At 43.5% G+C, this 25,330-nt stretch overlaps 1 protein-coding gene across 1 annotated transcript; it reads left to right on the forward strand.

Annotated features, from left to right (window-relative positions):
• Positions 1 to 518: 518 nt before the first annotated feature.
• Positions 519 to 25,099, forward strand: LOC142587682 (fumarate hydratase, mitochondrial-like). Its single transcript, XM_075698853.1, has 10 exons — positions 519 to 788; positions 1,482 to 1,607; positions 2,913 to 3,023; positions 6,437 to 6,613; positions 9,203 to 9,358; positions 10,339 to 10,450; positions 14,001 to 14,081; positions 16,609 to 16,812; positions 19,402 to 19,618; positions 21,343 to 25,099. The coding sequence occupies exons 1-10, from the start codon at positions 675 to 677 to the stop codon at positions 21,548 to 21,550; spliced, it is 1,506 nt and encodes a 501-aa protein (XP_075554968.1). The 5' UTR covers positions 519 to 674; the 3' UTR covers positions 21,551 to 25,099.
• The last annotated feature ends 231 nt before the right edge of the window (positions 25,100 to 25,330 follow it).

Here is a 25,330-nt window from a genome sequence, read left to right on the forward strand (position 1 = left end):
CAGCTAGTGTTGTATGTTAATACACTAGACTGATGTGGCCGGTGACATAAATTGTTGTATGAAACTCTATGGCCGGCGACCTACATTGTTAAAAAGAAGTGTTTCGTTTTGTATGACCCACTGATATTTACAAGTTATAAAAAACCTTCTGAAATAAATTTGTGCGATGGGGTTGCGTTTTCTTTTATTTTATGTCTACAATTCCTCTGATTTTTGTGTTTGTAACACCAAGTAAAGTAATCATTTGAGAAGCACTGATTTGTTGAATTGACTGCACAATGCGGGGTGATCAGGCAGGAGATTGAAACTCGCTGTACTGAGGGGATAATAACCTTAAAATGTATGGCTAAATGCCGCTTTGCAGCATCTCTGAAGAGATGAGGAAACTTGATTTTTTTCGCCAGTGTGTTATATTAAGTATTAGTGCTGGAAAAATAAACTTATACGTGACGTCATAGTTTGCTTGAAGTATTATGCCATACAGCGACTTTCACTCTAATGGGAAGAAGCGTTTGAGGAGGAGGCAGAAGGAGGGAGGTCATTCGTGAGACTCGCCGGTCAAGTTCTCTGCTTGCGTGGAGTAGCAATTTTCCAGCGCCCGCTCATCGAAACAGGCGTTCTTCTCGCCCCATCGTCCTCGCTTTTATCACGTGCTGTTATCGGCCGAAGCAGCCATGAAGCTGCCAGTCTCCCTCGTCTCCCAACTGCGGCAGGTTGCGCGGCACAACTTTTCACGGGGAAGGATGGCCCTACACTCGTCTGCTAGCAGGACAGCAGCCGCTGGATCGGTGAGCTTCGCCGCATGTTGACGGGGACGAAGATAACCTGCTCTTCGCGAACGAGTATATGTCGTGCACTTAGCGTGGTTGCCGTGCCGAGCACCGGAGCACTGCACTCCCCCGAGTTAGCAAGGTTACGCGAGCTTTATCGCGGTCTTGCCATGCGACAGGACGACCTCGCCTCACGTTTTTGTGTCCCCCATAAACGCAACTTGGTCTTGTAAAGTTTTTTTTTCATGTTGGTTTGTGACATTATGGGATCGGCATTGGTAAGTTTTACGTTACGATGAGGCTGCAGCTGTGATGAGTTCGTCAATCCCGGCAAAAAAGACAAAAAAAAAAAAAAAACAGGCATTGTTCGTTTATGGCGTCTGCTACTCGTTCTCTTGGTTTAACTTAACGAAGTCACGTCAAGAAAAATCGCACATATACTGTAGTCATGACAGTACGTAGCACATAGTCTAGATATTTATTCCTTCAACGAGCCCCGCGAGCAAAAGCTCATCCAAAAACTGAGAGCATTTTGGAAACTTAACAATTCGAAAAGCTACGGCTGGCCCAAACGCTGTATATGTTAGAACTGTTAAAGGAAAACCTGTTGTGGCTTTGATATGATAGCACAAAACTTCATTTCCCCAGTCGCTATTGTGCATATTGCTGTTTTGCTTGCTGTGATTTTAATTCCTTTCTTTCTTTTTGCAGGGAGACTTTCGGATTGAGTCCGACACATTTGGCGAGCTGAAGGTGCCCAGCGACAAGTACTATGGAGCACAAACAATGCGTTCCATGCTCAACTTTGATATTGGTGGCGAGCACGAGAGGATGCCAGTAGGTGTCATGAGACTTGAATTCTGTTGGCTAGCCCTTAAGGTTATTTGCAGGTGCCATTTCATTGCAAGGACCATTTCTGAATTGGCATGTTTCATTCCATGGCATCAGTGCAGTTGGCATTAAGTGATGCATTTTTAAAATGAATGTGTCGAGCTCAAAGCAAAGCGGCACCTTACCATAATTTAACATTGTCCCATAATAATCTTGCTTTCAAACAGTCAAGTACCGATTCTGAAAAACTGAAATCATATTATGTACACAGTGTGGTAGAGGTGTTCTACTGACGTAAAATATTTAAGATCCTGTGCAGCTATTGGGGTCAGGGGTGTAGACCATGTCTTCCTATTTCTTATAGTCCTCTCCGCATCCATTTCACTCCACTTAAGGGGTGTTTGCAATACTACCATGCAGTTTTCTAGTAAACAACACCCCACACAATACGGAACCACTTTCATCGTGACTTATTTTGCCAGAATGTGTGTGCACACCCCCCCTCCTTCCAACTCCCTTTCCTTTAGAGTAGATAGAACACACTGTCTGAGGCCCAAGTGTGCTTCAAGAATGAGTGATTTTCTTTTTCCATGTTGTCAGCTCCCTGCTGTCATGCCTTTGGGCAATGCAGGGTTATTCTTTACTAGAGTTCTAAACTTAACTAGTTCGCTTTTGTTCAATGTGGTGAACCGCACATACGATAGAGCAAGTGATACACAAACAAGTATATCATGTGTCAGTGCACCTATCCCATTTGTATATATCATGTCCCACCATCTGCAGTGTTTGACATGATGATTCCTGAATAAGCTTGCAGAGTATCACATCTAATGAACTGCAGAACCAACTGATCATTGCAATTCTTATTTTAGATGCAAGTACAAGTTCTAAACTAAGAGCATTACTGCTGTTTATATTAAATGCACCGTGCATACAGTTTCCTTCTACTCGCATGTGAACGAGCATGGTAGGTTTGAACTTGTTTGCATCAAATAACTTGTCAGCAGGAATAGAAATAATTGAGATGAACTGGAACTGGAGGTTCCCACGCTCCCATGTTTTTGTTTTATTTGCTTGGATTCCTTTTTTTTTTCTTTAAACATTTCAAACCACATGTTGCACTTGGAGATTGAATCAACCCTTTGTAGTGCCACATGAATGCAGAAAAATACTTTATTAAATGTCCTGCCTCTCCTTCAAGTGCGGGTGACTATGAATCTGAGTCATGCCTGTGTGGCTACCAATGATATGATGGCCTTTTACCTCTTGAAACAAGCGTGTTGATCTAATCAATCTTTCTCTTCTTTTCAGCTCCCAGTGATAAAAGCCTTTGGCATCCTCAAGAAAGCCGCGGCCATTGTAAACAAGGAGTACGGCCTGGACAACAAACTGGCAGATGCCATCTCGCAGGCAGCCGATGAGGTCAGTGCACTTCGACTTAATCTTGGCTACCATCCTTATGCAATTCTTCATGCAGTCACACTGTATCGGACAACACACAAATCATAGACCAACAACTCTTTTATTCCTGAAGAAGCCACGGCGCTGCACGTGCTATCACCCAAAGATATTAATTTTATGTAATGAGCGCTTGGAAACGATAAAATCAAATACATACTTGTCTTTTGGGGCTTGGCATAGCTTAAGGATGCACTTTTATTTTCCTTGTGTTTAATCCTCGTGAGGGTCTCATCCCTGCTCTTGGGACCAAGGAACAACAACACAGTAGTGCGAACAATCACAAGGGCATTTATTGCACCCTTCATACACTAATGCCTGCTAGCCGAGTTGCTATCCACAAAACATGCCGATGAGCGTGCACCAAATTGAGGAAGTTCAACTCACCGCGACCGGACAGCGAGCAAATATGTTTGCCCCATGCTGGACACCAACGCCTGATCGTTCACGTGTACGGCCATGCAAACTGTGGCGCATTCGAATGAGCCCCTGTGAGACATGCCGCTTGCCAACCCTTAGCCAAAGAGGAAGATCGAGCCTACTCCCTGTCGCGCCCGACTAACCCCACCATTAGGTGGCGTTAGCAGGTCAGCACTCGTACCATCTCTCGTAATGTGCTGCGACCAGACTGACTGCTGCCGGCACTAAGCTATGCAGAGAAGGCAGATTACAGAAGATGGGAGTCATGCGGAGAAAACAACATCAGGGCACGCGTGAGAGTTGTGCATCCCCATATCCTGTATACTTCTGTATAAAAGAGTATTTGTTTTGAAATAACATTAGTTCACGCATAACATCCAATATAGTGTCTGTGCACTCCAGTGCTGCTGTTCACCCTCCTCACTTGGCCTCTGGATGGATGGATGCATGGATGGATGTTATGAGCATCCCCTTTGGAATGCGGCACTGGGTTACTCCACCAAGCTCTTGTTATTTTATTGCCTAATGTCCTACCTATGTTAAAAAAGGGAAAAAAAAAACCCATGATGAATTTTCATAACCAAAGTTTCTGAACCCCTAATGTGAACTTTGTTTTTGTACGCTTCCTCCACTGTTTGTCATTTCCCTAGCTTTACCGCAGCAAGCGCATGCTTCTTCTTCCTTCTTATATCTCGGTTAAGAAGTGCGTGTCCTAAGGCATCCGGATCTTGCTTCGAAAAGTAACGAGCTTCCCTTTGAGTTGTCATAAATTGCTTCTTTCCTGATTTCGTGTTTTTTTCTCTGGGCTGTCAGCCTGTCAGAGACTGAGAAGGCACTGTCAGCCCATTCTGGGCTGACAGCGCCCTCTCTAGGGGTGATATCAAAGCGTCTACGAGCTGTGGCCTGCATGCGTAAAAAGTGTAAGGGCAGCATGCGCACTTCTGAAAGTCTACTAAAATGTCACACGACTTGTTTTCCCCTATAAGGCAATGGCTGAAGATAAATGGCAAAATGAATATAAAGCAGTGGCTGCTATGTGTAAAGCGAAAAAGCGGTTTCATTTGTGAAGTTGACTACAGGCATACCCTTCCCAGAAAAATTTACAGATGAGCCTGTCCTACCAAATTTGTTGTTGCACTTTGTACTGAACGAACTCTGTTTGCTTTGCTTCAGAATTTCTGTAAACTGCATTTATACAAAAACTGCACTGGTCGAGAGCTTCACACTGTCGTGCAGTGCGTGCTAAAATAAATTTGAACGGGTCGCCTTTCTCGTTCTGCGTGCCATCACCGACCGTCGCAAGAATAATGTGGCTGTGTTTCATTGTTGGCTGTATACCGTACGCTGAAAGCTCAGATTGCTAGTTCTTGGCGTTCAGTCAGTGTCGTTTGACCATGAATGCAAGATTGCAATTTTTTATGTGTGACCTCACCTAAAACGGTGCTCAAGTGCTGCCACGGCACTGTCAATTATTTAGGCTTTATTCATCACGAGAAGTTGTTCGAGATGGTCCTGGCTAACCTTTCCCGCCTTCTGCTAAGTAATTTGCCCTGAAGGTAACATACAAGAACAACATCGCCAAAATGTTTGCACAGAAGCTGCTGTTATTGATGGTTACAAAGTGTAACTGCAACTGAGGGCAATATTTGTGTGTGGTTCAAATTTTTTCAAACATCATATTGTTTTTTTTTTTTCTTTTTTGCTTGGCTAACGTGTGAAACAACTTCAATATGTAAAAAAAATGCTAGGAAGCCCCTCAGAATAAGTGCAAACAAACTCTCATGCTCGTTCTTTTTTCGTATGCATTTTTTTTCTTTTCGGCAGCCAGTTTGTTCATGCAAGTGTAGGCATTGCTGCCACTTACCCCCATATGCAGAGATGCAACTTAAGTCGAAGCACATGCTTGACTTGATTTGGATGACGCCTGGCGTGAACGTGCCCAAAGACGCTCACTGCGTTTCCTTCGGCGCGTTCCCGATAGGCGTCACTCGGATCAAGTCAAGCATGTGCTTCGACTTAAGTTGCATCTCTGCATACGGGGGTTAGATTCAGTAAAGCTATATAGGATGCGCAGAAAAAAAAGGCCAGCTCAAGCGGGCACTGCGCTACAGCGTCGTCTGCTCTATTCTCATCTGGCGGTGCCGACTGACAGTGAGTGCCAAAATTAGGTGTGACGGCACGAAAGTATATGGGGGGCTACAATTCATGCTTTGTATATGCCATCCTAAGTTTCCCTTGTTGCAGTGTACAATTAACTAGACCTGTTTGCCACCTCACAGTTTTACATCCATCTTCTGAAAACAGGACACCACAAAGGCCTTTGAAGATTCTCTGTTTCTCTTCATGCCTGCTTCATGTTAGAACCAGCACTAGCAGACATTCAAAGATTGTTCTACAGTTGTTCTCCGCTGTAGATATGAGCGATTATTGACCCTGCATGCTGTTGGACTGCTACTTTGCATTTTGTATTGTGTTAATGAGGACAACACCATAGCGATGACTACAGGATAAATGCAAATGTCCTGTTTCCTTTGCTATGGTATTGCCCTCATTGGCGCAGTACAAATTGTATAGTCGTACTTTCTCGCTACACCTATAACACACCAGATCCCCTGTCGTTTCCTTATGAATACTACCAAGGACAATCCCTCTATTTTGATTGACATCTCACACCGTTATTACTGCTGGTTTCATATGTAGCTAGTGAGATAACTGTGCAACGACATAAATGAAATCGGCTGTGTCATGTGTTGGAACAAATGACTTGTGACCTATTAGAGCAACAGACTTTGGGCCAAGGAAAAGGGTGTGGAGTGACAGGATAAAAAAAATATGCCACGACAAAGTCGGCTGTCACAAGGCTGGAGTTTGCTATAGGAAAATTTTGGCCTGTGGCAAACTCAAACAAGTTGGTAGTGAAGACGAGCACATCTGAATGTGATGGTTTCACCCTGTAGGTGATTGACGGGCGGCTGGAATCCCACTTCCCGCTGGTGATTTGGCAGACCGGCTCGGGTACCCAGTCCAATATGAACGTCAATGAGGTTATCGCCAATCGGGCCATCGAGATCCTTGGAGGCAAGCTTGGCAGTAAGAGCCCTGTTCACCCAAACGACCACGTAAACAAGAGCCAGGTGGGACCTCCTTACCTTCATGTGCTGCATGATGACCACCTTTAGCTCCAACATCTGTCGCACGCTGTGTCTTTTTACACCTATTAGGTGAACAATTACACCTCTTTTTGAGTGTAACCTGTATCATGACAATAGCCATATTTGCATACATTTCTTTTCTTGAATGGTGCATACCTGGTGCTTTTCAGTTAGAAATGCTACAAGCATCTAGATGTTCCTGTGGCATTTCTGACGAGCAAGTACTGGAACCGTTGGAAGGTTCCTCGCTGTTGCGCTTTCCTGGCTGCTACGTTGAACTTTCTTAGTCCTGTCCTAAAGCCAATTGACTCCTATGTATTACCTCCCCATTTGATGTCACCGTTCTGTAATGTTCTAGTATCTTATAATGCATTTGAACATTGGTTTTCTTAAGTCAGCTTCTTTGCAACATAGAGATGTTATGCAGTGAAGTGTACTAAAGGAGGACCCTGAAACACTTTTTAAACTTGGTAAGAAAACGTTGCCAACCTGTCGTAGAGGCTGCTGTGAACATGTAAGCGAAATATTGCTGCATTGTATGTAGCAGGGAATTTAATGTCGTGCCAAATCGGCGAAAAATCTCTTGCTCTGGCTTCCGCAATGTTGCCACGCAGCGTCGTCGAAAGCATTCGGCCCACTAATGTTATTGACTGATTTCGTGACCATGAGAGAATCCTCAGTAATACATAATTGCTAAATTTAAGTTAAATAAATGAAAATGTATATATGTCTGCTATCATAAAAAGACAGAAAAGTAACTTTTTCTTTGCACTGCGCACAGCTGTGTCTGCGGCGCGTGGCCTCCATGGTTGCAACGGCATGCTGTGCAGTGTAGTCTATTGCGGCTGCAGCGGGATGCCACGACAAGCCCTTTCACTGCCACGACTCAACTTTTGGCTGGGGCTTTGCCGTCTTGGCTTCTCTGCTGTATAGCCTCCAGTGTGTTAGCAGAGATGTAAATTTGGAGGACACTTAGGGCTCATTCACACCGGGGAATGACAGTGGTCGCGTGACCAAGTTGGTCGTAAAGCGACCAGTTGCAAATGGTCGCAAACGGTCGCTTTTCTCGAAAAGCGACCATTTTGGGCCAGTCGCTCTCTGTGCGATTTTTCAGTCGTGCGACCATGGTCGCAAAACTGATAAACCAATCAGCGGCGCACCGGAAGTGATCTTTCATATGTCTACATCCGGCCTCCTCCCACGTCGCAGCGAATTCCGCATAGATTCCGAGAGTTCTCGCTGAGAATGATAACCTCCGGGATTGTGACTTGCGGGTTGCGCTCAACCAGGCTTGCCGGTGTGAACGTCAGTCGCCTTCGGTCGCTTTTTGATCGCGAGTCGGAAATGGTCGCGCGACCTCCTCAAGTGGCTGGTGTGAATGAGCCATTAAGCTTCACTTTTAAGAGTGATACCATTAAAAGATCCCTGACTGCTTTTCACACTTCCCGGGATATGCTGGTGGCAAACACTGCGCACGAAGGCAAGCTTTCTGTTAGAAACGCGGCTTCTTGCGTGGGCCGATCTCCCTGTTATTGCTTCGCACTTTTAATATTTTAGTCTGAAAAGATCTAAAATAAAAGGCCTGTGCTGTCAGTGTTTTTTTTTTATTACATTTGTTTGTGGGCTGTCATTCTCATACTGGCAGCCATTCAGAGCTGTTTCTGACGTTGCTGAGGCAATTCGGGGCCATCCTCACTGTTACGTTTTTCCCTACTGTTACATTTTTTTCCTGCAGTTTCTTGAAAAATGTATCAACAGGTTTCTAATGTATACAAAAATAAATGCTTGTAAATGCTGCAACCATTAAGTGCTGTCCTTGGGCTACTGCCGTTGCAATTACGTCGAGAGGCGCAGAAGGTTCAGGGCACTACGGTCAGGTAACAAGAAAGGTTTAGCCCAGCCTCTCCCAAGATGCGACTTTTTACAAGCTGTCGGGCATTTAGTAGCATCAAGTGCATGAATATCATGCTGTGAAAAATCATCCAAAACCTTTCGCTCGGTGTCCCTCTCAGCCCACAGGTTTTATTTTTTAGATGCTGAACGTCAACAGTTAATATACAGCTTTGTAGTGGCATTTTTGGCTGTTTTCTTGAGATCAGGCACCGTGTTCACAGCTAAACATTACAAGCTCGCATTGGATTGCTCCTGTTATCTTATTTCTGTGCTAGTTAGGCTTACAAAATGTGCTAGTTAGGCTGTGGTAGTTAGGCTTGTTGGGCATCAGAAGAATTAAGGTGGTTACAAATTCTCTCCCCTGCAATGGCAAAATATTCCGGGCCTAAGAAATGTGCGTAGGTTAACGTCAAACGGCAAGGATTTTTACGTGCAGTATGTGCAAATGTTTTTCTAGGTGTTTTATATAGTATGGCTGTAGTACTAGCACACCCAGTTACAACACATTGTAGCCAACCTCTGTTCACTGCATTTTCTAGTGGCTCTTGTCTGTACGCATTGTTGTTTCTGGCGGTGTTATGAAGTGAATGTACTTTTCTGCGTGTCACTTGTGGTCACCCATGTCGTATGTTTCCTGGCTGCACTTTTGAACACTCAGACCGGTACACGCACTTTCAGAGTTCAAATGACACGTACCCAACGGCCATGCACATAGCGGTCGCCATGGAGATCGACACGCGCCTGTTGCCGGCACTCAAGAAGTTGCATGATGCGCTCCGCACCAAGGCCCGGGAGTTCGATGACATTGTCAAGATCGGCCGGACTCACACTCAGGTGAGTATTTGCAGAGCTGAACCGGAGCACTTCGGGCTGTTTCTTTATAACTCGCACCACTCTGAAGATGCTGCTGTCTACCAGTGTTTAGTGCAGGGTGGTCCTTTATTAAATGGAGCACCTAATTAATATTGAGGGGACACTATAGTTCTAAGCTCGGCTAGTTCGCTAGCGAGTGTCGCGCGAACTTGCAGTGACCCTCCAGATTATTTGACAGGTGGCAAATCACACTGAACCTGACAGTGAAACGACACCTGCTATGCCCGAAGCAGTGTTCGAGTCAAGTGATGCGCAGTCCTTTCACCTGTCGCACATATTGGCCTTAAGTTAACCCAAGTGCCATAATGTTGCTGAAGCACTTGTGTATCTTAAAAACAGTAAAGAAGAACTTTCTGTAAAATAAGTAAGATTGCTGCTAAACACAGGTCTACTATTGAATTCAGAACCTCACTGGTGTTCAGTACAAGAGAACGTCACTAATTCATTTCTTTCAGAGGGAAATAACAACACTTCATTCTATTTATCAGAAATTCTATTTATTGATAAGGAAGATATTTCTCAGACCTTCATATACTAGAGCTGAGCTGTAATTGGTGCTGGCATACTAATTTGGCGTTCCCTTTAATAGGAGCAGACTGTACTGTAGATTTCCATGTACCTAAGTTACTGATAGCTTGCAACATTCTTCTTATGCAATGCTAAGAATCTCTCAAGCAAGTGCACCACTGTATTTTCTTGCCCAAAATTTGTAACCACTAAATTTCTTGAAAAATTTTCTGATATCCGATATTCCATTCAATATCCGGCTTTTTATTTTTTCTTAATTTGATTTGAAATCTACTATTCAGCATTCTCCCGCCTTACCTATTCGAGAATGTGGGCCTACCTGTTCTTCTTGTATTCTTCTGGCATTTCATGTCTCCCGTTGCATATTGTTGGACAGCGAGTACATGTAGATACATCTGATGTTTTTCCCGTAGGATGCCGTACCCCTGACCTTGGGCCAGGAGTTTGGCGGGTATGCTGCCCAGGTCGAGTTCGGCATTGAACGAGTGAAAGCAACGCTGCCACATCTGTATTACCTGGCAGCAGGTTGGTGTGTGATGGTCAGTCTTTGACGGCAAACTGCACAATGTTCTATCGTGGGCAAATTGTACAGCACCGGATGCTCCACCACGATTTCTGAAAGATCTACGCAATCATTTAGGGTCATCTTCTTGCAAAGAAGTAATCATTGTTGGTGATTTTAATTTACCTTCTGTTGATTTGCATTATCCATTTTCAAATACAGATCAGTGTTCAGATGTTGGATCTTTCCTTGATATTATGCTTAACCTGGATGTACAACAAGTAGTAACCAAGCCTACACGAATTTGTGGTGCATCCTCTTCAATTTCAGATCTTCTTTTGGTTCCTAGGACAATTGAAGAATATACAGTCTCTGTGAATCCCGCTATTTCTGATCATGCAATGGTGTTGTTATTGTGTAGCCTTGAAACACCATGTATTCCTCTCTCTGAGATAGTTTCTGTAAAAGATTTTTCTCGTGCCAGGGATGCGGGTGTCATTGATTACCTTGAACTAAAATTCAGCAGCTTTCAAGGCTCAGATGTTAATATGCTTTGGAATCAATTTAAACAGATCTGCACTTACTGCCTCAATAATTTCGTACCAAACAAAACTAAGAAAATAAAAAAATGCAAATCCCTGGATAACAAGAGACGTCTTGCATCTAAAAAGAAAACATAAGTGCCTTAAAAAGAGAGTATCACCTACAAACATTGTCAAAACTGCTTGAACAGTGCTTAATGAGGCATTGAAACGTCCCAAATGGCATTATTTTCAACATACCCTACCAGATTTTTTTTTTAAATCACCTCGGAAGTTCTGGGATCTCTTGAATCGGAAGGAAAAGTCTGTTGACGAGATACAACTCAATGGTTGTATCGAATTGTTGACAAGGAGGCTATTGCGGAACATTTTAACTTATATTTTCACAGCGTATTTTCAGTCCCTTCTGAAACAGTCAGTCACCCCTGTGTCGTGCTCTGATCTGGAAGATATTGTATCATTACAAGGTGTTGTGGCTAAGCTTCTTAACATGAAGACTTAAGCGTAACCTGGCCCTGATGGTCTTCCAAATGCGTTCCTTCGTCATCACGCGGAAATACTCGCCCTACTCCTTGCATGCATTTTTCGTACGTCCGTATCATCTGTGGATCTACTGACTGACTGGCGAACACATGGTGCCCACACACAAGAAAGGTGACACGTCACTGATTTCAAATTATTGTCCTATATTTCTGACTTCTTTGAGCTGTAAGATGCTTGAACATATTGTTGCTAATTACATAATCAAGTTTTTAACAGATAACAACATTCTCTCCTCTTTTCAACATCGTTTTAGGAAGAGCTTTTCTACGGTCACACAACTAACCACAGTTATTCACAATTTTGCGAGCATTATCAACTAGTCTGGTCAAACTGATGTCATTTTTTCTGACTTTCGAAAAGCATTCGATCTTGTTCCACACCAAAAGTTAATGTTCAAGCTAAAATACATTGGCCTCCCCTCTTTCATAATAAACTGGATTTCCACCTACTTAGCAAGCTGCACACAGTCGGTTTATGTTAATGGTCACCAATCGTGTCATTTGACGGTTACTTCAGGGGTACCACAAGGTAGCGTATTGGGACCACTCTTATTTCTTATTTTTATTAATAATATTGTTAGCGCTATTACTGGACCAGTACAAATATTTTTTTTGCAGATGACTGCATTTTGTCTCATGATATTGCTTGCCAAGAGGATCAGGAACTTTTGAATACTAACTGTCATAACACTTATTCATGGTGTAAAGAATGGGACATGAAGCTGAATGAAGAAAAAACAGTATACATGCAGATAACCAAAAAAAAGGACGTAGGTGGGCGTTTCCCTATAGTCTTCCTAATCATCCTCTCGTCGAAGCAAATGAATATAAATATTTGGGTGTGGCAATAACTAACAACCTAAGTTGGAATTCTCATGTCTCAAATGTGTGTGCTGGATCATTTCGCAAACTCGGTATTCTGCGCCATAAACTAAAACAGGCGCCGTCAGAAACCAAACTTCATGCATACAAATCACTCGTTAGGCTGAAAATGGAATATGCATGCACCATCTGCAATCCACATAATAAACACAATATCAATGCACTGGACATGATTCAGCGGAAAGCAGTTAGGTTTATTTTTTCCAAGTACCGTATAACTGACTCACCAACAACTATCATGCGTACTATCACTGTGTACAGGCATTACAACTGCGGCAGAAAATTCTAAGGATTAAATTTCTTTTTCTACTCAAAAATAACTCCATCCTATAATATGATCCATCCTATAATAGATCCATCCTACTTCATATGCCCGACGAATAACCACAAGACAAACCAGACATCACCATTCTGAATTGTTAACTGCCTATCAAACAAGAACTAATGCCTTCAGATTTTCCTTTTCCCCCCATACTATTGAAGAATGGAACACACTACCATTATAATTCTTAAACAGCACTGACTCAATTGATCTGATTAATTTTTGATCTGTTAATTTCACAACAGAGATGTAACATTTCTGTAACAACAGAAATGCATACATGATTATTTTTTTTTTATTTTTTTGCCTGCGGTATTTTGTAAATAAATAAATAAAATAAATAAATAAATAAATTGAGATGGCCACATTTCTGGGTTGGCATTTTGTCTTGCCACTTTGAGCATCAACATTGTTTGTTCATATCCAGCAACGTGGTTTCTGAGCTTTGTGACAAAATGATCTATTTCATACTTGCACTCAGTTTACTTTGTTGTTACATACTTATTTGAGATGATAGTCTTCATGTTCTTTTTAAGCAGGCTTAATCTTGTTTGCAGCAGTGTAATTATGATTGTGGGGCTGTATGTGTTTAGGTTATGTGAGGTTATAAAATGGACACACTTATCTTGCCATGATTGTTACACTAATCACAAAGATAAATTACATAAAGCACTGTATCTTTATTTGCTGTTATATGTACCTTATTACATGTGAAATATTGTAAAAAATGTTTCAATTTCACACTTCTTAAGAAAAAAATTGGTGCTCTGCATTTTCAAGGGCAGTTAACCTCTGGTTTGTGATTATTTTTAACATTCATAGCTGCTGATATACTGCTATTACAAACAATTGATACTTTAGCACTAATGCAGACTTGGCACTGACAATCATTTAGCAGAAAAAAGAGAAAAAGCCATCACTTGACAACACTTAAATTTAAGCGCACTTCATTATCAACAGTAGCTTTTGTGACGAAATGCTCGTTGAAACGTTATGCGAAAAGCTGACCTGCGTCAGGTTCTTTTCCACTGCCCTCTCTCCACAAAAAGTGGCGGATTTGGTGGTTGGTATTTCATTCCTCAAAGATACACCGTTCAAGGGTCACAAAGTGTTCAGTACAGCCTTATTTTTTTTAATACTTCAGGACAGCTATTTGTGACCATGTGCATCTCCCTAGCATCACGACTGTCACGCCAGCAAAAGCCATGCGCCCAGTTTTGTTCCAACGAAACCTGGCAGTTGTCTTTCCTGCGATTCAGTTCACTTGTGCGTGCATGTTGTCCAGGTGGCACGGCTGTTGGCACGGGCCTCAACACGAGGATTGGCTTTGCCGAGAAAGTGGCCGAAAAGGTCTCCCAGTTTACGGGTGAGTTGACGGCGGCCGCAGGCCATCATTAGCGGCCTTTGGCAGCCAGCTACATTGCAAGCGCAGATAAGACTAGTTCAAAGGTATTGTAACATGTGCTGTCCTCTGTTGTTTGTATCTATCTTATTTGTGTTACCATGGATTCCCAAAGTATCAACCAACCTGTCCAACAGCACATTTTCATTAATCCAGTATTCCACTGAAAGCAAAAACACTTGCAGTTTGTTTTAGAAAAGACATGTGAATAAATGAGCAAGTAAATGTACTTTTGGACAAAGTAGCCTGCATTCTGTTATGTTCTACGAACAGCCTATTACTGTAGAAATAAATACCACAGTGAAAAGAAGGCATAGCTATTTGTTATCAATTTGGATATTTAGCTGGCCTCATGTCCGTGCTCCGTCATGCAACAACTACTTCGCATTAGCGACACAGACAGCTTTGAAGTGTTTTTCTTGAAGGGATAATTCCGTAGCAAAAAAAAACAAGGCTTGTCTGGGTTCCAGTGAGCAGTACCTAGGCTAGAGATGACCAAATTTTGAGCTCCAATTATTGGACCAACTTCTTTTATCTTACATAGGGGCTTCGACAATATGGAGTGCTTGTAGGCACATAATTTGCCTTGCTGCACAAGAAATTCTGCTTTGGGGTTGCATATGTCTTCACCAGGGTTCTCTGCAGAAATTTTTGAGGGGTGGACATTTTACAACCAGAGTAGGTGGGTGGGTTAGGGGGGTTTACACATACGACTAAGCCTCTCTCTATCTCTCTCTCTTCTGATACGACCATTGCACTATTTTGAATGGTAAATTCACCACTTTTGCAATTTTGACACATTCTCAAAATAAGTGAGCCAGCTGCGCATCGTACCGCAATGGCCAAACTTCAACGGGTCAAAGAAACGCGCAGCACGCCGCTGTACGAATGCATATGAAACATGCGCTGCCGATTCAAATCTACATCAGCCAATGAAAGTGCTTCTCATGAAGATGTGGCAGCAGTAACAAATCACGACAGTAATTTTTAAATTTTTTGTTCACTTCTTTTGCTTTTATTTCTGCACGGCAAAATATGGCCCTGTGGCTATTGACGCTCAGATCTCGCCTCTTTACGATGGTTCCAAAATTGCAGTGTTTCGGCAATGGAAAGTTGCACTAGTCGCACGCTCTGCAGTGTGATATCAGCTCCTGACACTCGTCCTTCTACTAAATTTCTACGTCACTTTTCTTTCTAATATTTCTCCACGTGATAAAGGAATGCCAAAGGATCACGAAAAAAAAAAAATCATCTGAAAATTTAATCAGTCAACTGGAATAGCGGTTCTTAAATCTGGAGCAGTTGGCGGTAAATCGAGGTGGGCAGCATTTGCATTTCCACCGCCGCCCATTGTGGTGAGAATTCTAGTCTTCACACATTATTGCAATAGCAATTATATAGACCTTCCAGGCGAATTTCTGTCGTCGCCATGATGTTCCACATAAAGTCCAAACATGGTAACAGTGTCGGCACACCGTATGCTGTATGTGTGAGTGAAACTTGCAAGGGTCACCCACTCGGTGATCGCGACTCAATCTCGTGCACGCAAGAAAGGAAAGCGGGGAGATAGCGCACTGTCTTCAGTCACGTGCGAGGCACCGAGGGGAGCGACAAGGGGGGGAGGGGGGCGGGGGTTCTACTCCGGTGCCTGCTGCAAATGACGAGGCCGTGCCGGCACCGTATCTTGAGAGTAATCTGCAATGTGGACAAAGTGCGCGATCGCACAGGCCTCATCTTCAAAGCGATTTGTGATGTGGACAAAGTGCGCAGAGTGCTGGTACTTCGTATGCACTGTGCTTTCTACACTTAGTTTGGGTTGAAGAGAAAGGCAGGACAAAGGTTAATTCCCTTCGCTGCTGCTGCCACACGTTGTGACAGCGAGTTTCCGCGATGACGTGTTCATGTTTACCTCTGTGTGCGTGACACCATGCTTGTTAATTTAGTTAGTGAACGAATGTTTACAAGTTTATACAGCCGATAGCTTTGCCTTTTAGGTGAAACTGACTTTTTTTTTTTCATGATATGATTGAGGCATGCCGGAAGGCATGCACATTTTCACACATCCTGTTTACATAGAAGTTGCATTTACAGTCCGTTATTTCTAGCATCTTATTGTGCAGCTAAACGTCGATTAACATTTAAAAAATTACAGATATGGTGTAAATCTAAAGTGTCTTTTGCTGATATTAGTGTGCAACAAGCGTACGCTTATAACGAAAACCTGATATAACGAGAATATTCTTGTGTCAGATGCAGCTTCATTGTAAGAAGCTTTGACTTGTAACCAACAGCATCGTTTTTGGTACATAGTGTATGCATGCACTGTGAGAGCAGTAGGCTGATCATCCATGCACTCTCATGTCGCTACCTGTTACGTTACTAAAATAAATTCTTATGTTTGTACATTGCTGTTTGGCAGAGTGCATTGTCTGCTGCTAGTAGAGTCACGTTCGCTGCTCTCCTGCACTGACTGGCTGTTGTGTTGTCGCAGGCCTGCCATTTGTGACAGCACCAAACAAGTTTGAGGCTCTTGCCGCCAACGACGCCATGGTGGAGGTGTCTGGCGCCCTCAACGTTCTCGCCTGCAGCTTCATGAAGATAGCCAATGACATTCGGTTCCTCGGATCGGGACCAAGGTGCGGTTTCGGCGAGCTCTCGCTGCCCGAGAACGAGCCGGGAAGCAGCATTATGCCAGGTGTGTGTGTGTGTTTGCAGCATAGTAGGAATTTCACTGTGCATTTTCATGTACAGTCGACTTGCGCTAACTCGACCCTGATGGGATCAATGAAATTGGTCTAATTATCCGGCGGGTCGAATTAAACAAGATGCAGAAAAAATTCCAGAACACACCACCGATATAGTGCAAGTATTTGTCAGATACTAGCACGCCCCCGAATCAAACGAGCACGCATTTTCTATGAGTTCAAAGTTAAAAATTAATGTAGAAATGACATGAAAGCTCCTTAGTCAAGTAGGCGTCTGACACGCAATCAATATTTTAGCAATAAATGTACGTAAGGATCTAGCATGTGTTGCGTAGTGGCAGCTGGTCTCCTAAAGTGAGCTTTGCCGCATGATATTTTTGATGCCAGCTTTGCTGTACTACACTAGTGTTATGAGGTAAAGCATGCAGACATTGTGAAAGCGGTTTTGGTTTTGTATCCCATTGCACCGCGCAGGCAATTTCCAGCCCCATTTTCCTTTAAAAAGGCATGCATTAGATTCGGGTAAATACCGTAACGAGACTTTGTGAGCTTCTGTTATTGCTTGAAAATCTTCCTAGGGCAGGCCAAAAATAGGCAATTTCAATGGGAGATGACGTGTTCAACAAATTCACTGTCCCCTAGGCTCCACCGAGACGGATGCTGCCATACCAGGAGTCGCTATTGGGGTCACCATAGAGGTCACGCACGTGCATGCTGACTGGTGGAGTTCAAATTATCCAGCAAAGGTCGATTTTCAGATTGAAATAACAAAAGTTTGGGCCCATAGAAATGCATGGGCACTTGCCAGGACCTTCGGTCGGAATCTCATAAACCGGAGTCAAATTAATGTAGGAAGTTTTCTTGCATGGTTAATACCAGTTTAAGCATTCCGTTTCTAACTACTTTCAGATTTGCGTAGGTCAACTGGCTTACGTGCACCAATGAGTGGTAAAATAAGACTTTTATGTGATGCATAATCACCCAACACCTGCTAGAAAAGTGATTGATGGAAAAGTCGCATGTAGAAAGGATGCTGTTAATTTGGGTCCATTCATAGATCTACTTTTGTTGGTGCGGTACTTGGAAAAATGGCATTTTATAGTTTGTTTTGCCATTCATAAGTTGCACGACGGTACGCTTTTTGCCAATCAATGTGTGTGTGTCCTGAAACATGGGATGTATGGAGTGTTTCCCAATGAGTGTGATTGAAGGGCTAGAGTGTTTTCAAAAGTTCCGAGCCCGGAGCATTTATAACCATTAACGGTCGTTGGAACTGTAGGACATCTAGAGCAGCTCACTACACCGAGAACCCACATGCCACCATGTGGGCAAGGGAGCTTCTCTTTCACACTGGTGTTCACTCCTTGCCAAAGCATAGTTACGGCGCAAGTAAAACATATTGTGTTTTCGAACATGTAACCATCACTACAGCAACCCCTTTATTTATTATGCATCAGGTAATGCCTTTACAGCTGTGAAATTTGAAAGTTTTGCAGCATTAGCAAACCCTGACCTTTCAAGCCTCCAACCTCGTACTGTGACCATGTAGTGCACGATCACCACTGCGAGTCTTGTTCTCGAAAACAAAAGAAAACAACTACTTAGGAGCGTGAATACGCAAAAGGAACGTTTATTGCCCTTCGTGCATAAAATACCAGCTAGACAAAATATTGGGAGTAGTAAGGGTACGTTAAGGAATAAAAAATGTTTAACTCAAAGTCTTGGGTCACTGCGTGAATGATCACCCATTTCCAACTTGGAGGCCGAATTCCTTTGCAGGCAAAGGAATGCAGGTAAAGCAGCTGACTAGAGCGCACTAGCTCAGGTCGACCTCTCTGTCTTTCCTGTCAATAAATTCTATTCTGTGAAGCGAAGCACATGCGAGGGGTTGGCATTACCAGAAGCCTATGACTTCTGAGAAATGTTCCCTGGGATAGCCCAGAGAAGCTGAACAACAAGCATGCATTACGTTCGTGCCTGTCGAGTTCCCGAGGTCAGGAAGTGGGAAGGACGCAAGTTCTTGCACACTTGCACAGCTAACGCCATTAGGTGAAGCCAGTAGCTGCATACCTCTGCTACCTCTTGTCATTACTGTGTAACTACAGCTGACTACCCGCCGTGGTTGCTCAGTGGCTATGGTGTTGGGCTGCTGAGCACGAGGTCGCGGGATCGAATCCCGGCCACGGCGGCCGCATTTCGATGGGGGCGAAATGCGAAAACACCTGTGTGCTTAGATTTAGGTGCACGTTAAAGAACCCCAGGTGGTCGAAATTTCCGGAGTCCTCCACTACGGCGTGCCTCATAATCAGAAAGTGGTTTTGGCATGTAAAACCCCAAATATTATTATATTATTATTACAGCTGACTAGGCTCCTGCAATTGAATGCATGCCATGCAGGGAAGACATATTGCATGAGAAAGTTGAGAGCATTCTCCTCACCCATTTTCTTCCCCTTTGGTCATTCCACTTAGCTTAGAATCTGCATTCCGCACAAAGACTTCCCTGCATTTAAAGTGTCGGTCTCCCCGTTTGATGGAATGTGACCCGACAAGGCTGTGTCTTTTGTGGGTGAATTGCAGGCAAGGTGAACCCAACACAGTGCGAGGCAGTCACAATGGTGGCCGCCCAGGTCATGGGCAACCACGTTGCGGTCACCGTCGGCGGCAGCAATGGTCACTTCGAGCTGAACGTGTTCAAGCCACTCATTGTGTCCAACGTGCTCCGCTCCGTGCGTCTCCTGGCCGACTCCAGTGTCTCCTTCACGGACCACTGCGTGGCTGGCATCGTGCCCAACAAGTGAGCAGCCGTTTCTGTTCATTGCCACTAATGTGTCGCAAATAATTGCCCTGCACTTTACCCAAACCAACCACTTTCATGTGTTGTAATAGTTATTGCAGCTGCGAGATATAGTACACTGTATTTGGAAAGGACATCTCATGTTTTCTACTTATCTGGCATCTTTCCAGTGGTTTTCAGTCAGACATACTTTGCAGCTTTTTTGCAATACGGAGTATTAACTGGAATGAAGGAAATGCAACGGTAAAGATGATAGAGGGATTTCTGAACTATGGGTGGCCAAGTTTCTTATTGCCACCACAATACTGTGCGAGACTGCATTTCTGGCCCAAATCGCACAAGACTGTGCGATTTAGGCCAGAGCACTGCCCAGTCCCGCTCAAAAGCATCATTGCTTTGGTGGGCTGAGAAAATATTTGACTGTATGTTTTTTGTTCTAATAAAAAAATAAAGAAGGCACAGAAAAAAAAATACTTTCTTAGGAGAGCTGCCTGGGCGTTTCCCAATCTGCCTGCACTGTTCTGAATGCCTGCTTGAACAAATTGGAATATTGATATGGTCTGCGTATGGATCAGTCACCGCATGCCGACTGGTATTTTTTAATAGAAGTCTAGATGCAAGAATTACGGGAATAGAGTGCTGCTGACAACTGCAATTTGCTAAAACATTGCTGAAAGTGCCCCCATCATCAGCCTGGCTACGCCCACTGCAGGGCAAAGGCCTCTCCCATACTTCTCCAACTATCCAGGTTATACCACAAAAAGGAATACATGACTGTCTGCAAGTAGATGAAACATAGCTGTTCAAGGCTTGTTTACACAGCAGAGAAGTTATCAACCTCTATATGGGACAGGGCAACTTAACTCTTTAAGGATGGTAAAAATACGGAAAAATCTTGCAAAGGCGGCAGAATTTTTTTCTTTACTTGCCAATGAGTTACATGATCATATAAAGCAAGACGACACGAAAACTTGTCAAAAAGGTGAATTTTAGTGCGAAAAAAAAAAAACTTTACACTTATGAAAGTGGGCTTCACTGCACACAAGTTCTTCAGACATCAAGTGCAAAAAATTCTGATGATCATACAAAGCAAGACCATGCAAAAAGTTCGCCATAAAGGTGAAATATTTACGCTGTTATAAAAGACCATGCAAAAAGTTAGCCATAAAGGTGAAATATTTACACTGTTATGAAAGTGGGCTTCACTGCAACTTCACTTTTCAACAGCATAGAACAAGCTGGTCTCATTGTTTGTCTTTCTCGCAAGTTTTTGCTTGATGAGGTGAGCTCATCTTCCATTCTTAGAGAGTTAAAGTGTGCCGACACATGTTGGAGCGTACGTGCGCTGGGCCCACTTGTGACAGTCCGAAAAGCATGTTAGCAGCGTGGGCAGTGTAAAGCTTCACACAAGCAACCTTTTCAATCCTGCAAAATAGATTTGATTTGGTAATACGGTTAAACCTTGACATAACAAAGTGTTATTAAACTTTGTATAACTTGTCCATAGAACACCTTGTATTTTGAACCGTAATGTAACGAAGTGTGCTTATTCACAATTTCAATATAACCAAATTTTTTTATATTGCTGTACTAGTATGCTATTCATTCCAGCACTGTTATTTAACCATGGCACTTGGAGCTTTAGTGGATTTGCTATTGTGGCTACAGAAGTTAGGGCCCATTTACAACTTCGATAACACCCGACTGCTTTCCCGCCATTACAGGGAGCGCATCTCCAAGCTGCTGAATGAGTCGCTCATGCTGGTGACTGCATTGAACCCGCACATCGGCTACGACAAAGCGGCCAAAATCGCCAAAACGGCGCACAAGGAGGGCGCCACACTTAAGGAGACTGCCATCAAGCTTGGATTCCTCACGGCCGAGGAGTTTGACAAGTGGGTCCAGCCCAAGGACATGCTGGGACCCAAGTGAAGAGCACACAGTAGTGGAAGGTTCCCATCATCATTTTGTCTGGGCACACCGGGGAAGGTGTTCCTTTGTTCAGACTGGAACACCTCTCTCATCTTGCTGAATCTGCACACAAAACTTGGCTGCACTGTTGCCCGAGCGCCTGAGAGTTTATGCTGCCCCATTCGAGCGCCTTTGCTCGACTCTCGTGGGTGCAAGGACTGTGCTGAAGACGTCGCAACTCGAATCTTTTATGAAAGTGTTGTGCGTCTCGTGTTATGGATGGTGTTCTTGTCTAACGAAGGAGTCATGTTGCAAGATCACTTGGCTTTATTCTGTCACAGGTTAAGCTTAAAAACAAGGAAGCCGGGATAGACGGTTGCAAGTGGTGTGATCAATAGTTAATGGTAATGGACCTGTAATTTAAAAAGAGAGTACAAAACTCTTGCATTTGTCTCGCTTGCATCTGTAAATTAACATCGGGGCCTGTGGCAGCCTTTAATTTTGAAGGGCTTGAGGAACCCCTAAGTATGATGCTTTTTTGAAATATGCTTGCATTTCATGTTGAACTAAGTACACTTGGCTCAGATATCTGGCTGCAAGGTTGGTACAATCCAAAAATCAAGCCATTCGAATCTGGTTAGCCGCGCATTATCTTAAAGGGGCCATGACATGGTCGTCCAACAGTTCTGTTTATATTTGTAACTGCGACATTAAAAAATTCAAGTACACGTTATTTACTGCACCAAATGCACTCAGATTTTGCCAGCTTGCTGTAGGACGCATAAGGTTTGATATACCATGCATAATTTAAGCTTCAAAATTTGGTATTATGGCACCTTTAAGTTAGTAGTGGTTCACTTGTAAAGTCAGTTGTGCATTGTTTTTCAGTATTGCGCAGTAAAAGAAAATCATTTGTTCCTTATTAAAGTCAATACTTTACATCGAAATATTCAAAAGGAATGTTGCTTTCATCCTCTGAAGTGCTTTTTCAGGGCCTTGGGAATTTTTATAGAATGCCATGCAATTTTTTCAACAAAAATCCAAGAATGCCTAAGCACTGTTGAGTTGTGAATGCACAAGCATTAATGTCCAATTGAACACCACTGGGCGGTCCTTCGAGTTATGAACTCCTCGCATGCAGGTGAGAGCTTGCGCAGACAAGGAACGTGCTGATAACAGAGGCTTGCGAGAGCAAGGGTGACGTAGCGTCACGATGATGCTCTCTCCCCTCACACAACACCTGGCGCAGTGGTGTTCCGTTTCACCCGCTCTGCTCCGTTGAGGCACATTCATGTCGTGGCGTCGCAGCCAATGGCAATTCAGGCTGCTACAGATGCCGGATGCCGGTTTTTTCGCTCAGTGAACCATTTTAAGCTTTCACTTCAATAATCGCTGCGAACCTTGAACATGAATTATACGATGTGTTTGTACTCCAGTGCATATGAGCTCTGCTAAAAAGGTCTCTCTAAACTACACCAAGCAAGACTTCTACTCTTGCTTAATGCCCACAGGGGTATAAGCTGCAAGATCATAGTGACAGCCATGAAAGCACACATTTAGCATAAGCGTAGTCCTGTGGGTTTTCAGCGACAATCGCACAGTGAAGCGTTTTTAGTTGTTGCACAAATTACAGGGGTCGTCGTGAAATATTAGGACAACAGAGCTCGTGTTTGTCTTTTGCCAACCCTTTGGTCTTTTCTCTTTTCTTTCCGCACTTCAGTGCGTTGCGCTGCAAAAGTCACGCCATGGGTTTAAATGAGTAGCTGTGGTCATTTGGAACAGCATATATTTCCACAATAACCATATCGAGGTTTTAACCATGGATAATTATGGCATTAACTGTGCAGCTGCTCGGCCTGGTCGGTCTGGTCGCCGCCGTCGTGCTCGGGCGGTTCCCTTTGAGACAAGACTTGTCAAGCCAATTTTCTGATAAGCTGGAAACTACAGGGACGTGCGAATATCACCTAATGAAGCCAAACAGTAAACACTCTAATAATTCGATTCACGAATTGAATATCTACTATTTGATTTTTCGAGTATTCAATATATTCAGCATAGAAACTCGCACGGAGTCGCAGAGCCCCTCGTGCTTGATGCCGCCCAAGCGAACGTCCCACTTCATTTTCACTTCCAAGAAGACTGTCGAGCATGGTGGTAGCAGTGCGAGTGCTCCCAGTCAGCTCGGTGCAGGGATCGGACGCACAGCGCACAAATGCCACAATTTGCAGAATGGCACTACATCGGCCGGGGCCAGTCATCTCAGTACAAGGTTTGTCCATGTCAGCAGCACTGATCGAAATTATAGTGCGACACAAACAGAGGGAACGGCAACATAAGCAGCACATATTTTGTGAAGTCTGAAGTTCAGACCAATTAGCCGTCGATAGACGCGCAGATCACGTTGGATACACGGCAAAGAACTTCAGCCGTACAGCCGTCAATCTAACCTGCACGCATAACCTTGGGACCGATCACACGATGAGCCACCAACATAAACATACTAGCAGCAAGCATTGCATAATGGCTTGCGGCCCATTACCACATCGGCCATGCAGTGGCGAATTTTCGTCACGGCCACACTGCCTGAACCATTACGCCTAATCGGCACTGCTTCACCGGACGTCGGTGACTGAAGTTTGGTGCCGAATCGATTTAGATCTATTCGCAGCAGCTGCACAACATTCGGAAAGCCATTAAATGAAAGAGTGTGCTTGGGCAGCACTCTGCGCAGAGCAATGTGACAACCTTCACCAGCCTGCCATTGGGAATAGGTTTCACATAGGTTATGTGATACCAACCAATTTTCTTGCAACCGCCGAGTGTTAAAGCCTGTTTACTGTTCTTCATCTGCTAAACAAACTATTGCAAATTATCAGAAGTGAACAGCAGCAAATGTTTGCGAAGCAAGGCAGAAACAGAATTAATAATGCAAGCCTTGTTTTTGGTGTCGAGCCTTGTTTCAGTGGAAGCGTACACGACAAACTGTGATTATTGCTTCTAATCTGTCATTTAGTGTTTTTTGCAGTATAGTCACCTAGCAGATTTATTTACTGTGTGAATGCAACAACATTCACACAATAAAGTGACAGGAAATGGATATACGGAATTAGCATTGCCACAAAATGTGGCTGGCAAATGCTACAATCATGCACGGGATCGTATCGCCTCACCTTCTGGTGTTCGCAAAGTGAAATCATAAACAAAACAAGATGAGAAGGCACAGGAACAAAGAACAATATTTTAATTACAAGTTGGCCTACATGCTATGATACATGTCCAAACCGCGAAAGGATGCCAATGTTTCTTGGGCATTTGAATATCATGAGAAACAATTTACTCATTGTGCATCATTTTGTTCGGCCTGGTAACACAGCCATGAAACATACCATTACAGTGTTATACAATGCAAACTGGAGGCGCATACTTTGTCTTCTTGCAAAACCACCATACTGTTCATTCTACATCAAGCAAATCAAACATTTCTTGTAAGCACTAAGGAACAGCTTAGTTGCTTTTTAGTGCTTGACAAACGTGGAATGCATGATGCATGTATAAGGAGACATGGAAAAATACAAACAAAAAGAACAAGTGAAAAACTTGAGTAAACAAGAAATGCTTAGCAGACACTGACAAGGCAATGCTTGATCTCAAATTTTGAGAGAAGTCGCCAGGTTATTTGCTAACAACACATTCCCTGATATGCCAGACCAATGCCTCCTTTACTATATGCCTGTCGCGTCGCTAGTCTTCCCATTGGAGCGGAGGTTCCCGTAGTTCAGGGTAGTCACGGAGAGACGGCGC

The sequence above is a fragment of the Dermacentor variabilis genome, chromosome 7, assembly GCF_050947875.1.
Source record: "Dermacentor variabilis isolate Ectoservices chromosome 7, ASM5094787v1, whole genome shotgun sequence".
Lineage (NCBI taxonomy): Eukaryota > Metazoa > Arthropoda > Arachnida > Ixodida > Ixodidae > Dermacentor > Dermacentor variabilis.